Source organism: Eschrichtius robustus, chromosome 21 (genome assembly GCF_028021215.1).
Source record: "Eschrichtius robustus isolate mEscRob2 chromosome 21, mEscRob2.pri, whole genome shotgun sequence".
In the NCBI taxonomy this organism is placed as follows: domain Eukaryota; kingdom Metazoa; phylum Chordata; class Mammalia; order Artiodactyla; family Eschrichtiidae; genus Eschrichtius; species Eschrichtius robustus.
Genome location: NC_090844.1, coordinates 33,008,778 through 33,024,045, shown reverse-complemented (window position 1 = coordinate 33,024,045; position 15,268 = coordinate 33,008,778). Strand labels below are relative to the sequence as shown.

The following is a 15,268-nucleotide window of genomic DNA, read 5'->3' as shown; positions in this document are numbered from 1 at the left end:
GGGAGCCGAGCCCCACGGGCTGGGGATTAAAAAGCAGACCTCCCTTGCCCCAGCCTTCCTGAGCCCCGGTCTGTCGGAAACGGCCCATCTTCGTCTGCAGCCACAGAGAACAACACCGAGGAGGTGGGCTGCTACGTAAAGTTAGGGAAAAGTGTTTAAAAAAAAAAAGTCTTGATTATCTCATGGACTTGCAAGTACTCTTAAGGTTCCTTACTTTCCTGCCATCCGACTCAGGTTAAAGCAGCATTAAACATCGTCTTTACCCACCGCACGCTTCTCTTCGTCCCCAGTCTCTCTTCCTTTTTTTTTTTTTTTTTTCCTTCTTTTTCTCGTTTCCCCCCCCCCCCCCCCTTCTTCCTTCCTTTATTTATTTTTTGGTTTTGTTTTTTAAGGGGTGTTGACCTGCGCTGAGTTCTAGGGAGCCGACCCCTCCCGCCCGCGAGCCGATTGGCCGGCCACGCGGGTGACTGACGGGCGGGCCCGGAGCGCTCGCGGCGGCCGGCGCTGATTGGCCGGCGCGGCTCGGAGGGCTCGGCCGCGGGAGCGCCGGACACTCGGGTCCCGCCGCCTCGGGAGCCGGGCCGCACTCGGGCCGCGCGCTCGCCTCCCCGCGCGAGCTCCCCAGGGTCGCCCCACCAGCGCCGGGCGCGGGTGCGGACGGCGCCTTTTGTGCCCGGGGGCTCCTGGAAGTTCGCGGCGGGACGCGCGCGGGGAGGCGGCCGAGGACGCCCCGCGTCGCAGGGGCCGGGGCGCCGAGCATGGGCGGCGGGCGCTGGGCCGCGGCGGGCGCGCTGCTGGCGCTGGCCGCCGGGCTCCTGGCCGCGGGCTCGGCCAGCGAGTACGACTACGTGAGCTTCCAGTCGGACGTCGGCGCGTACCAGAGCGGGCGCTTCTACACCAAGCCGCCGCAGTGCGTGGACATCCCGGTGGACCTGCGGCTGTGCCACACCGTGGGCTACAAGAGGATGGTGCTGCCCAACCTGCTGGAGCACGAGACCATGGCCGAGGTGAAGCAGCAGGCCAGCAGCTGGGTGCCCCTGCTCAACAAGAACTGCCACATCGGCACCCAGGTCTTCCTCTGCTCGCTCTTCGCGCCCGTCTGCCTGGACCGGCCCATCTACCCGTGCCGCTGGCTCTGCGAGGCCGTGCGAGACTCGTGCGAGCCCGTCATGCAGTTCTTCGGCTTCTACTGGCCCGAGATGCTCAAATGCGACAAGTTCCCCGAGGGCGACGTCTGCATCGCCATGACCCCGCCCAACGCCACCGAGGCCTCCAAGCCCCAAGGTGAGGCGGGGAGGGGGGGGCGGTCCCGGGGCTGTCCGCGCTGCGCCGCGGGACTGGGGACGTGCTCTGAGCCGTGCCCGACCGCCTTGAGAGCTAGCGGCCCTTCCGAGGTGGTGCCCGGCGGGGCGAGCCCCGCGCGCACCCGGTCCGGGTCCTGGAGCCGCTGTCCTGGGATCCAGTCTACGCTGAAACAAAGCCTTAGCTCTGGCTCCCAGGAGAGCTCTTCTGCCCCCCGCGAGGGAACCGAGTCCCTGTCGGAGTTTTGAACCCCCCAGACGGGATGCGCCGGGGGGAAAAAAAAACCAACCCAAACCCCAAATCTGGGAAGCTCAGAAAGGCCGAGCAAATGCTAAGGTGCAGCTTTGTTTATTTTCTTAGGTTTGAGGAGGATTTTTTTTTTCTTTTTTTTTTTAAACGCTTTCCTTAGCTAGTTATTCAGCCAAGTAGGTCCAGGACTGGTGCAGAACTGGCCGAGAAAAAAAGTTTAGAAATTGCGAGGCTTTCTGTTTCTCTACCCCTTTCAGTTAACAGCTTCGGGAAGGTTTGGGCGGGGGCGGGATGGAAAGGCTCTTCTCCCTCATTCTTGCATACCCCCTGCTTCTCTCATTTACACAAATCCTCAGGTAATTAGAAAGATAAAATTGTCATTAGCTCATGGCTCAGCTCCCCTTGGGGAGCGAGGCTCCGCAGATTGGAGGCTTTCCTAACAGCCCCAGGGATGAGCCGGAGTTTCTTCTCTGAAACCCCTCCCCCTTAAAGGGCAGTTCTTGGGGGGGGGGGGAGGAAAAACCATCCCGGGGAGGCAACAAAACAAGTTAACAAGCAAAGAAGCCAAAACAAAACCCCACAGAACAAACCAGCCAACGAAAACAACCCAGCACTGTGGCCTGACTTTTAGAGGAGTGAATGCAACCCCAAATTCTTCGGAAGCGGAGTTGCGGCTCACAGAGGTGGAGGTCGTCAGGGATGGGGAGCCGTACCCAGGGCGCTGAGCAGAGCGGCCCACATCCCAGGGGCTTTTGAGGAACGGGTTTAGGGTGGGGGGGAAAACCTGCTGATTGCTGACTCAGCACATCTCCAAGGGATGCCAAAGCACAAATGTCCCCCGAGGGGCGTACTCCCCAGAGTGAGGCCGGGGTAGTCCCGGGAAAGGGCACCCCGAACTTTGAATGCCCTGGCTTATTCCAGGGAAGGAGGAGATGGCCCAGAGGGGCGGGTGTGGGGTGGCAGGTCTGGCGGGTGGGCAGGGTAGCGGCCCGCCTTCAAGGGCAAGGTCTGGGTCCCACTGCTCCCCCCGTCCTGGGGAGCAGAGTTCACCTTCGGGGAGGCGCAGCCCTTTGAGAACGGGAGCTGAGCCGTTACCTGGAGCGGACAAAGCGTGTTGTGTTCTGTCCGGGTGGAACCCACGGGATTTTCCTTCTCCCCGTCCTCACTGGCGGCGGGCAGACTAGCCCAGCCCTGCCCCCGGAGGCCGCGGCCAGCTCTGCTGGGGCTGAGTCCACCCCCATAGTGTCCCTTTCTGGTACCATCAGCGACAGAACCCTTCTGAGGCGGAAGCCCTTCCGACGGGAAAGTAGGGGTGCTGGCTGGGCTGCCTACTTATGAAGGGATGAGAATCCTCCAGCTCGGCGCCCCAAAGGCAGGGGTGGCGGAGTGCTGGTAGGGAGACCAAATACGTGCTGTCTTCTTGGAGCCTTTGACTCCTTGGCTGCTGTCCCACTTGGCTGCTCCCGAAGTCTGCCCTTTGTACCATCTCCTCTCCTCCCTCCATCCCAGGAGTGCTCAGGTAGTCACCATCCTGAGACCAGCTGCACACAGAGAACAGTTACGACGGGACCAGTCCAGTGTGGGACTTGGGACCCGGTTCTCCCCGCCGTGTTTTTGGTGACAGGCTCTGCGAGAGGCTCCGCTCCTGCCCAGGACTGCGACCCCTCAGTGGGAGGGACCCCCTCTAGGAGTCAGTCCTCTGGGGCCGCGTGGCCATTGACTGTCAGCTGAGCCCAGAGGTGGGAGGGCTGTGTGTGTGTGTGTGTGTGTGTGTGTGTAGGGCAGGTGGAGACGGACCAAACTCCTGGTCCTCGTAACCTTACAGCTAGCTGGTGGCTCCAGAATCAGAACTGGTACTTTTGGAGGAGACCAAGTATACATGCCCTACTTTTATTCTTTATTTCTTTTTATTCTGTAAAATTAAAATGGAATTTTCGAGGCAGCAGCATATCTCTGCGTGCCGCAGGCTGCTTCCTGTTCACATACTTGGACAAGCACCGTTTGGGGGTATTGGGCAGGCCTTTGGGGCCGCATGTTATTAAAGATAAACTTGATAATGAGAATGAGTCAGAAGGCACTCCCCCACACCCCCAAAAGGCTGATGCCCAAGCTGCTTCAGCATCTGTTATGGGAGAGGAAAAAGTGTGTGTTTGTTTGTTTGTTTTCAGGAAAGTTATTTCTAAATCTTGCACTTGCATTAGACCTGTACATTCCCAGGCCGATAAATTGTCGTTCCTCCTCCCAGCCAGGTTTTACTGATTCAAGCTCTGCGAACGAGCACATACTTTTAGTTTTATTTTGTTGTTGATTAGGCATGTTGTGCGTTAAAACAGCCTGGCTGTCTTAGTCACAGATTGCAGAGGCCATGGTGCGCTCATCCTTCCCGGGAGCCTTCCTTAGGGTCCCTTCCCCGTATTGAAGAGCTGGCCAGGGAAGACCTGCTGTGTGCTGTGTGGGGTGTGTGCCATGTGCATGTGTGTGCATTGATTTTTAAAAATCCACTTACTCTTGATTCCAGTGTTGGACTTTCCCCTCCCCTCCCTTAAATATTGATGAAACACAAAACCTTTTGGTTTTTGGTTCTTTTGCTTTAAACATTATTTTAAATACACCTTAAAACAGCCATTTAGTTCTGCCTCTCCGATGGATGACTGGGTGGATTTCTCCTGCTCGGGCCGCCTGCAGGGCCCCCCAGCACAATCCAGAGAGGCCACAGATTAATGTCGCCCTATACAATCTAGAGCTGCTCCACAGTCGGCTATGAGAAAAGTCGAGGTGGGTGGGGGAAAGCCATGCGAACACACAGAGCCCACCCCAGCCAGCTCCTGCCCGCCTGGGAGACGCTGAGGGCCAAACGTAGCTGATGGGACTGAGAACAACGGCCCTGTGGTGTCCAGAGCCCGGGGCCGCCAGTCGGATCGGGGAACTCAGAGTGTCCAGACAAGGTGATGTGAGTGAGCAAGCGGGGACCCGGTGTTTGTATTTGGATAGTCCTGCCCTGCTAGTTGTTTGGTCAAGGTCACGTTCATAGAACTTTGCAACATGATAACTTCCACTTAAAAAAAATAACCCAAACAAGGAAAGCCCCAAAGCACAGTCCACACTCCCGAAGTAGGTACCGCGGTCCTTCCCATATTGCGGGATTTCCTTTCCGTTTTTCTCCCCATGGAAGCAAGAACCATGATGCAAAATTCTGGGTGAGTTTTTCCCTTTTGTCAGAAACATGACCTCTGGAATCCAATCTTAAGTTCTGGCTGAAAAGCAAATTTCCAGCATCCAGGCCAAAAGATAGCCCCACGGTCTCCTGCTCGGGGTGTGGCTGTGGTTCTTGCTGCAGGACTCTGGATGGAGTGCGGCCCTGGGCACAGAGTAAAGGTGGGACAGGGATCTGTCAGTAAAGACTAAGGTGTACGGCCTCTGCTGCGCCTCGCAGGGACCCTGCTTGGAAGTGGGAGGGGGGGGGTCGCGCATCACCTCCCCGGCGCTGGGGACCCGCTGCGTCCTGGGGGCAGCACTGACCCCGGAGGGCTGTGCAGCTCCCTCCTCATCCACCGTGGGAGGCACTGCCTGTTTCTCTGAGCCACAGAAGTGCTCGAAGGTGAAGGAGATGCCGCCAGAGGAGCCACGAAGAGGGAGGGGGAGGAGGAGGATGAAGAGCCTGACTCGGAGCGAAGGTCACTCAGCGCCCCGTCCTCTCTGGGGGTGACTGGCCCCCCAGCGTGGCCGGGCATGGCCTCCAGTGCTGTGCCGAGGTGGAGGGCCCTTAGAACGTGCTCGTGCTTTCCTCCATCATGGATAAAACTCGAAGTGGTCTGGTAGATGATGGAGGTGACGGTGGGATGGCGGCAGTGGTGACAAGCCGCCTTCCCTTCTGGCGATTGCACTGGGCTGCTCTCTCCCTGCCCTTCCACGGAGCCCCCTTACCTCCCAGGGGGTCCCTCCAGCATCGGCAGCATTTGGCTGGGAGGACGCGCTGGCCCTGGCCTCCGAGGCCTCCCCCTCCCCCGGGGCTCAGCTGCCCCCAGCGGCCCCCATGCCTGCAGCACACACATCTCCTCTTCAAAGCCCTTCACAGTGTGAAAACGCCTCCAGAGGGTCTCTCCCATGTCCCGCCAAGTCCCTCCCTTTGGCAGCAGGGCTGGTGCCGTTCCCAGCCCCCACCAGCTGCTCCTGCTTCCCGCCGCCCCCGGCAGGAGCTCACTGCAATAGCCCTTCTGGGGAGGGGTGTTCAGGGCCTGCGGTTGGAGTTTGTGAGTGGCTGATTTTCTTTCTTGGCTCCTAGAGAGCTGGTCAGACGGATCGGCCGTCTTGTGGGGAGTTTGGGAACAGGAAGGGGGCAGGAATCGGAGGGGGGTATTTCAAGGAGAGGGGAGAAAGAACGGGGGACAAACGACTGGGGTAGAAGTGCTTGGTTACAAGTCAGCTTTTCCTAGGGACCCACCACATCCCATCAAGCCACGACTCATAGGACCTGCCCCATCCAGCGCCACATCGTGTTGGTTTTAATAGTTGTACCATATTCAACAGCTCTAGTCCCCAAATTTTCAAGAAACTATGCGTCTGTTTTGGCCTCCAGGACTCGTCTTTTCTCAAGTTGCCCTATCAGAAATTCCAGAAGACCTTTCCTTTAACTCCTTTCAGCCTGGTTCCCGGGCTGATCTCGGCCCCAGGGGCGGATCCTCCCTGCGTTCCACCGCAGTCACTCAGCTCCTGTTCTCCCCTTGCCCTTCCTAGGCACGACGGTGTGTCCTCCCTGTGACAACGAGCTGAAATCTGAAGCCATAATCGAGCATCTCTGTGCCAGCGAGTTTGGTAAGAACGTCCCTGGCCGCCTCCGGGAGGTTGGGCATCCCTGGTTCCTCCCGGTCCGCATCCCTGGTGCAGAGCCTGTTGGGGCATCTTTTTGGAGATGTGTATTCTCTCCCTCCATCCTCCCCAGATGGCTGCTGTTCTCAGGCAGATGGAAGACCAGATAGGGTGGGGAACCGGCCGGTTTTTATGAAAGTCAAACTTGGCTTCTGTTCTTCCGTGTGTGGGATCACTGGGCAGGTTTGGGGGGACCTTCTCGAGGAGTGGAGGGAGGCAGGCTTGGGGAGAGCTGTAGAGGAGCTGGGGGAAACCAGGCGGCTTGGGCTGGCCTCTCGGCACAACTCTTCTTCCATCCGCCCCTAGGTGTCAGCACCACTCTGCTCAGGATCTGGGAGGGGAGCATCCGTGCGCTTAGGGCATTGCCGGGGTGGGCGGGTAGTGGGTGCAGTGGCTCTCAGGTCCTTCCAGGCCAGGAAACTGACAATCCCACAGTGAGGGGTTTTCCCCTCCCTTTTTCGCTAATCACTCTGGGCTAAAAGGGAATTCTGAATCTGCACTTGCAGCCCTAGGAGAAGGGCTGGATGTGGCCCCGGGGGCTGATCTCAGGGAGCCTTTCAGGGACGGTCCCTGGTAGTCTGCCCCGCAGAAGACCGAGCTTCAGACACCTTGGGAGGCTGTCCTCTGGAAAAGTAGAAGTGAACTGCATCCTTTTGAAGGGCCGACTCCCTCCAGCCTGCCTCTATTTTGTATGGATGCTGAGAAGTGACTGCAGCCAGGCCTGCTTTGCCAAGGACAGGTTCTCACGATTCTGGCCATTGTGTCCCCGAGGCTGGATTTCTTACAGAATTCCTCCCAGGGAAAGCATGATGGTAGGTAACGTGAGTCTTTATGTCCAGCCAGGGCTACCTCCTCTGGGTTTTCACTAACCAAGCATAATAAAGTACGTGAAAGGGCCTCGTGCTGGCGAAGTGCCGTGATGGAGAGCTGCACACGTGTATGTGCACACATGTAAGCTGAAGGAAATGGTACATGTGACAGGTGTAGTCTCAAGGTATTTGTCATTGTGAGTGAAGGCGGGAATTGGCGAATTCTGACCCTCTGCCACGGAGAGCTTCTTGAGAATGCACATGTTTTTAGTGCCCTATTTCTGCATTAAGTATCTCTCCCTGCCTTCTTGGTTCTTGGTGAATGACCTCCGGGACAATTTCGTCTCCCAAGCATTCCACTGCTTGTGTTTGAGTCACATCCTTTGTTCTGGTTGCCATTTTAAATGAACTCAAATAAATTGTAGAGGGACCTGCAGCAATGTTCGCAAACTCTGAGGACCCTTCCGTCTGGCGGCGGTGACACTTGCTTGTTGAGGCTCACACCCGTGCTCCATCAAGGGGAGCCCAACGCCCGGCGAGGCTGGCGGGTCTGCGCGGCCCCAGCCTGTCCGGGTCACAAGCTTTCCTTCCGCAAACGGCGCGAGATTCCTTCCCAAAGAGGCATTTGGGCATCGAGAAAAAGACCAGAGATAAAAGCTCTCAGAAGTCCTGATGAGAAACCTTTTGCTGCGTGATTGGGGGGGGGGGGTGGGGGGTGGGGGGGTGGCAGGAAGAATCTGCTCCGGTGTGGCTCATCCCGAAGCATCCTTCCTTGCGGGGGACCGGGAGCAGTGTGGATAATACTCAGGGGCCGCCTTTACGTTTCACTGACCCTCTTCCGATAGTGTAAATCACCGCACTCACTTTTAGAAGTCGACTCCCTGACGTTTCAGCAAATCCAGGGAATCGTATTAGAGCCCACTCTGAAAGGTGATATATTAGCTGATGTTTTACGTTCAGATGACTTCTCCCGGGACTGCGTGTGCGGAGGACGCGACTCAGATTCAGCGTGTCCAGTCATTGACTGAGCCACGCGTCCAGTCGGTCACTCAACATTTCTTGAGTGCAGAGCTCTGTGCTAGATACTGTGTTCTCAAATACGGACCTAGAATAGATGAAAATTTCATTAAAGAAATTTCTTCACCCCGACCAAACGCGAACCGGTGATTTCCTAGAGAATCGTGGCGTCATAGAACTCACCGCCTGAAGGGGGCGCTGTAGAGACTCCAGGCGAAGGATGGTCGGCAGCCGTGAGAAGAGAATCTGCATCTTCCCGCTCAGATTCCCAGTAACCCACCAACCTACATTTGTTGGGGGCTTTAGTGGCAACTCGTTAAACTAGAGCCATTCGCTAGACATGGGCTGAAGAAGCAAACCTTGGGAAAGAATTTGACTGTAAAGGTTGACCTTTGGGTGAAGGGGAAAGGTCTGGAGGGGGCTGGGGTAACCCCCCTGGGGAGGGACATCCTCTTCCCGCGGCAGTGGCTCCCTGCCCCCTGCGTGCAGGCACCAGGGGTGTATCTTATTTTAATAACCGGTCAGGGCCTGGGCAATCTGATTAGCTGTTCGGGACTGTGTTCCTTTCGCCCGGAGATTATCTCCTTCTTGAGTTCCTAGAACTTCTGAATTCTCCTGGATCCTCCAGGTCATCCTATCAAGTCCACTTATTTCACAAATAAGGCGTCTGACTTGTCCCACTGGAGTTCTTTTACTCGCTGTCACGCTGCGTTCCCCCCTTAAGAGAAGGTGAACAGCCGCTGGGCTCCATCCTAGAGGCATTTATCTCCTCCGTGCTTGGGTGTCCTGGACGCCAGCCTTCTTTATCTGGATGCAGGAGAGACTTTTATGGGTTTTCTGTGTGTCATGGTCTCATAAGGCAGTAAATAGGATTTTTTTTTCTCTCTCTCTCTCTCTCTCTCTCTCTCTCTCTGCAGGGGCTGAGCTCAGCTCTGCCCTTCTCGGCACCCTGGAGAATGCAGCCTTGTTGAGAAACTTGTTTCCTAGCTCAGCTCATTTCAAGTAAGGGAGGTAGTCAGCCACGCTGATGGGATTCAGTTAAGAGACAAAGAAATGCAGCAGGGCAAGCTGACACACAACAGAGAAGAAAAAGAATGCTTTACTCCCTACTCTAGGGATCAAACTTTGCTTTAAGCGGCCCTGACATCCCCTGTGGGAAGGCATCAGGTTGTTGGAAGGCTCCCTGGGAGCTCCAGGAACAAGGGGTGCTTTCCTTCTGGGTCAGCACGCCCTCGCCCTCTCCTGCCAGTGCGTCCTTAGACCCCTGTCGCCCCCGTGGAGCTGGGCCTGCCCGGCCCATCACCGACTCCCCGGGCGGCGCATTTTTTTTTTTTTTTTAATAAATTTATTTATTTATTTATTTTTGGCTGTGTTGAGTCTTCGTTGCTGTGCACAGGCTTTCTCCTGGTTGCGGCCAGCGGGGACTACTCTTCCGTGCGGTGCGTGGGCTTCTCATTGCGGTGGCTTCTCTTGTTGCGGAGCACGGGCTGTAGGCGCGCAGGCTCAGTAGTTGTGGCTCGCGGGCTCTAGAGCGCAGGCTCAGTAGTTGTGGCGCATGGGCTTAGTTGCTCTGCAACATGTGGGATCTTTCCGGACCAGGGCTCGAACCCTTGTCCCCTGCATTGGCAGGCGGATTCTTTTTTTTTTTTTTAGTGAAATAGGGAGCATTTTCTTTTTTTTTTTTAAATTTTATTTATGGCTGTGTTGGGTCTTCGTTTCTGTGCGAGGGCTTTCTCTAGTTGTGGCAAGCGGGGGCCACTCTTCATCGCGGTGCGCGGGCCTCTCACTATCGCGGCCTCTCTTGTTGCGGAGCACAGGCTCCAGATGCGCAGGCTCAGTAATTGTGGCTCACGGGCCCAGTTGCTCCGCGGCATGTGGGATCTTCCCAGACCAGGGCTCGAACCCGTGTCCCCTGCATTGGCAGGCAGATTCTCAACCACTGCGCCACCAGGGAAACCCCGGCAGGCGGATACTTAACCACTGTGCCGGGCGGTGCATTTTTAACCCTCTGGCAGGTCTGCTTGGTTCTCTCCACCCCTGCACTGTACCTCCTCAGTTCAGAGCACATATTCCCCCCCCCCCCCCCGGCAGGGAAAAGCCTCAGTAGAAACACCTGTGGGCTGATGCTCAGGAATGCAGCTGGATCAGCCTGGATCAAGCACCAGATGTGTGACGGCCAAAAGTTAGATGGTGCAAAGTCTCTGGATTCAACATGGCGGCCAGGCTGCCTGCTGTGCTTCAGTGAGGACACCCGGCCCTGCTGCTTGTTTTCTCTCTGCTTTTCCTGCTCCATGACAACAGGGTGCTGCTGTTCTCCCTTCGACAGGTCCATATATTATTTGCAAGTTGCCACACTAATAATCCTGCTGTTAACAACTCAGCACCCATAACTGTCTTTCCTTCAGCTCAGCTTATCCCAGTGATGGGGGATCTGATTTATAATGGCTGTGAGGTGAGGATCCTGCCTCTGGCCACTCTCTCTAGCTTCTGGATCTGTAAACACCCTTAAGCTTTCCTGGTAGAAATGTGTGGAATAATATACTTCTGCTAAGACAGTTCAGAGCTTCCTCTTGTACTGGCTTCTCCTTTTTTTTTGAGAGTTCAGGTGGCCACTTCTTTAGCCCAGTATTTTCTGGTTGTGGAAAAAGATTTCTTGGCCCCCAGAAATTTTCCTTGCCTTCTGGAAGCATTTTTTTTCTCCATTTATATGTTTCCTCATAAAGAGTAAAACTGTACATTGCAACGCTAAACTGAGTCAAAAAGGAAAGAGAAAAAAATTGGCTCTCGCCATTAGTGTTTGCGAGTATTTCCTAGAAGAAACATTCTCCCGGTTTCTGGACCTTCACTAATTTGTTCTCACTCTGGCTCACTCTGCTTTCAAGGTGTTTTGGCTGGGCTGCTCTTTGGAGGTGCATTGTTTGATTTCTTGCAAAAAGGAGGCTCAGCCTTTCCAAACTAAACCTTGGGTTTCCTCCCACAGAGGAGGAGATGGTAGCTGCCAGAACGGTAATTGCAACATCTGTAAGCTGCTGGAGAGCACGATCTGTCTCTGATACCATATTTTGCCTAACGTTAAGGCACCCATTGATTGCGAGATGCACCATCCATCACGTGAGATGCCCCGCCCACAGAGAAAACATACTTCACATTAAAATGTGAAGAGAATCTGTGTCTTAGAATGAACAAAACAAGGCCTGTGTGTAGTTCAGTCGCCCTTGGTATGGTGTCTTATCCGTGGTAGGCATAAAATAAAAGTTGATTGGACGTGTGTGTGAATGACAGGGCATGGTAGGGAGATGGAAATTGGCCTTTTTTTGTTTTTTTGAGTGGTTTAATTTCCAGTTTATTTTCTGTTAATGTAACTACAACCTGGTTTTATGTTGTATCATCTTAAAATTCACAAAGGTGAATAAAATTGGAATTTTTAAATCCAAAAATATTATAATAGAAAGTACACATCTGAGTACAAATCCTAGGTTTTCTACAGTGTGCATGGAAATGCCTTTCCTTAATGTTCACAATTGTTAAATGGGAACAAGTACATTTATATCACAAGATTGGGTTGTATTTAAGTGAGAAAAACAATGTAAAAATTATTTAATATTAAAATGTTCCCAGATGACTAGAAATTGGGATAATTTAGACTTACTTTTTAACTTATTGTATGGGTAGCCTTTTTTTGACCTAACCATTGTATATCCTCTTTTTTCACTATTATTCCATTCCACTAGTACTTATGGAAAACTGGTGAATAGACAAAGGATATTATTCTGGCAGTAGATGCACCTTGTAGGCAAAAGGTAACAGAGCATTGGTTTTATTTTGTTTTCCAGTTTTCTTTCTTTTTTTTTTTTAAATGAAGTATAGTTGATTTACAATGTTGTGTTAATTTTGGCTGTACAGCAAAATGATTCAGTTATATATATACATTTTTTAAATATTCTTTTCCATTATGGTTTATTATAGGATATTAAATATAGCTCTCTGTGCTATACAGTAGGACCTTGTTGTTTATGGCCTTCCTTTTTTATAAAAGGAGAAAACTTCTTTCCAAACGAGTATGTGCAACTTGTTTATTAAATTTGAGGGAAACTGCATCCCTGTTTTGGGTGACTGAGTGTACATATTAAAAAAAAAAAAAAAAAAAAGCCCTAATATCTAGAAATCTAGTTCAGTCGAAGTAAAATTAAATAGACATGGAAGAAGGAACTGTAATCCCGGGGTGGAGTTGGTAGGCTGAAAACAACTGGTTTTTATTGTCACTGAAGGTCTCTAAAATACACAGCCCATCCACAGATCTGGAAATAGTTGGAAGGAGACGTATGGCATTTCACATTCAGGGAAACACGGGGTCAGAGCTTTAAGTGCCCTGGAAATGCCACTCCCAGCTCGTGGCCTGTGGCCCATCCTGCATCCTTCGCCCGTGATGGGGGTGGCTTGTTCCGTGCAGAGGCCACTGCTGAACACTTGAGGGCCTTTGAAGCCCTCCAGTGGGCTGGGTGGGTCATGGTGGCGATTCCACGGCTTGCCAGTGGAGAGCTGGGGGCCTGGCTAGGGGGGAATCAAGCCCCGGGCAGTTTGGGCCGAGATTCCATGGGGACCACTCTGCACTCTGAAGCCATGTTGAGGCACCGCGAGGAAAAGCTGGGAAAAGAGCCAAATTTCCCCCTGTGGTGAGCGCTCTCTGCACATTTAATTCTCTCTTGGCTGTACCTGGCAGGAAGATTCTTAGATAAGGCAAATGTCAATAGCAACACTTTTCTTTAGCATATTTGGTCCTGAGAAAGTATATTGAACTGAGAAAGGACCCAGAAACCCAGGATCCTCGGGTGGAGGCAGCACCCCTGGAGCTGAGTTCATTTCTCCCTCTGCCCCTATACATATGCCGGGCAACACTGGGAAATCTCAGAACCTCTCCAGGCCTCAGTTTCCCTGCGAGGTGACACTAATACCCAGCATCGGTTTCGGTGGAGCAGATGAGCCGGTGTAAGGAACCCAGCCCTGGGCCCCGCACACCCGCTGGACTCGCTAGCTGTTCATCCCGGGGGTCTGGGCAAGCACGGGGTGGCCCAGCCCTCTGTCCCCAGCAGACGCCGCCGCCCTTCACTAAAGGAGCAGGGTGTACAGCTCCAAGGCTCTCGGTTGGCACCTCTCCCGAGCCGAATCCTGTTTCCAGCCCTTCCCTGTCTCACATCCTGCTGGAGTCGTTGCTTTCTTTGACCCAAGACACGTAGGTGGGGGCGTGTGACTGCTCCCTCTTTGTCGATGAGTCCAGCTCCGAAGAGGTTATTCCTTGGGACGGTCAGTTGCCAGACCGCGGGGTTTGGGTGCCCTTTGACGCACCCTCCAACCTGCCATCCCGTGATTCTCCTGTTGAGCGGCCCCGCCTCACTGCCTTCCCTTCCTTTTTAAAAAAAAACTTATTGTGATGAAATATACATGACATAAGATGTACCCTTTTAATCCTTTTTAGGTGTACAGCTCAGTGACATTAAGCGCATTCACACTGTTGTGCCGCCATCGGCACCATCCATCTTTGGATATTTTTCTCCATCCCAAACTGAAACCCTGTACCCAAACGCTAACTGCCCTTCTCCCTCCCCCCAGTTCCCAGGAACTCCCACTGTACGCTCTGTCTCTAAGGCTTTGACTATTCCAGGTACCGCGTGTAAGTGGAAGCCTGCACTGTTTGTCCTTTTGTGTCTGGCTTATTTCACTTAGCATCATGTCCTCCTTATCATTTGATGTGTATATAAACGGTCATGGAGAAGGGGAGCCAAGGGAAGGATTTACCCTCAAGTTCACCTCTGTTCCCTGGAGCCTTTCTGGGGGTGGGTGGAGAAGGAGGGGGGTAGAGGATGAGCTGAGACAAGGGGGGCTGCTCGCCCATTTCTTTGGGTGCTGCCTTGCTCCTCCGTACCCCTTTGTCATTCTGAAGATCTGCTGAAGATCTGCTGGATGGGACCTCAAAGATCAGCCAGTCCAGGGCGCTCAGCTTACAGATGGAGGAAAATAAGACTCATATAAAGGAGTTAGTCATCAGATTGCCCAAGGCCACTCTCTGCCTTGCATCCCTTACCGTTTTTGTTCCCAGAAGCTCTTAGCTGGGTAGCCAGTCTGGATTGCACACCCTTCCTCCTTCATGTCCCCTCATGCCCATCACATTCCCATCCTGCCAGGAATGGGAGAGGAATCTCTCTGGGAAGGGGCACTGGGTGCTCTCAGAGTTTGCCGGGTATAAATGGACTGATGTCTGTGCCTGACACAGGGAAAGAGCTTGGCGATCATTGGTTTCTTTGTGAAGAGGCAGGCGGTGCTGTTGAATAGAAAGAACATAGGCTTCAGGCCAGACAGACTTGGATGAAATCCCATCCTTATAAGCTGAGCGACCACGAGAAAGTCTCTTAACCTCTCTGAACCTGTCTCTATCACCTGTGGATGGTGATTCCTGTGTGACTGTGTTGGGAGGAGAACTGGGTCAGTCAAGCATGTTCAGTTCCTGGAACATGGTGCCTGCTCCAGCCATAACCATTATTATCTCTTCTTATTGGAAAGAATTGTTTCAGGATGGAAATTGGCCTCGGTAGGAGGATTCAAGCACTAATAAAACCAGCTTGCTTGGCACAAAATGTTAGGAAATGGAATGGAATGTCCTGATGAATTTCTGGTTAGTAGAGGATTAAACTGGAGAAATCTTTTACAAACCCCACTGGGGAAAACTTTAAAAGGTTGATGCGGCTTCAAGGTGCTGAAGTTCACAAAACCAAAACCAAACCAAAACCAAACAAAAAGCAACCCTATAAATACTAGAAGTTAGACAGTCCGGGCTTTAGTGAAATGACACCCTAAAGTCACTGTGAAAACTGGAAGTCATCGGACAATGATGACCGCAGAATATGTAGAGCTTGGATTGAGTATTTGCTAATTCTAGGACACGCCCACTGAACTTTGTTCTTTTGTTTTTGAGTGATTTTTAGAAATCTTATTCTTGATATGAGTTTTTCTGCTCCTAATTTATTGGGTCT

The 15,268-nt window shown here is 53.1% G+C and overlaps 1 protein-coding gene across 1 annotated transcript in view; it reads left to right on the top strand.

Annotated features, from left to right (window-relative positions):
• Positions 1-541: 541 nt before the first annotated feature.
• Positions 542-15,268, top strand: part of SFRP1 (secreted frizzled related protein 1) — a 44,213-nt gene continuing 29,486 nt past the window's right edge. Inside the window, exons 1-2 of the mRNA XM_068532089.1 lie at positions 542-1,284; positions 6,286-6,363. Of these exons, the coding sequence (XP_068388190.1) occupies positions 759-1,284; positions 6,286-6,363 (604 nt within the window). The 5' untranslated portion in view covers positions 542-758. The remainder of the gene's footprint in view (positions 1,285-6,285; positions 6,364-15,268) is intronic.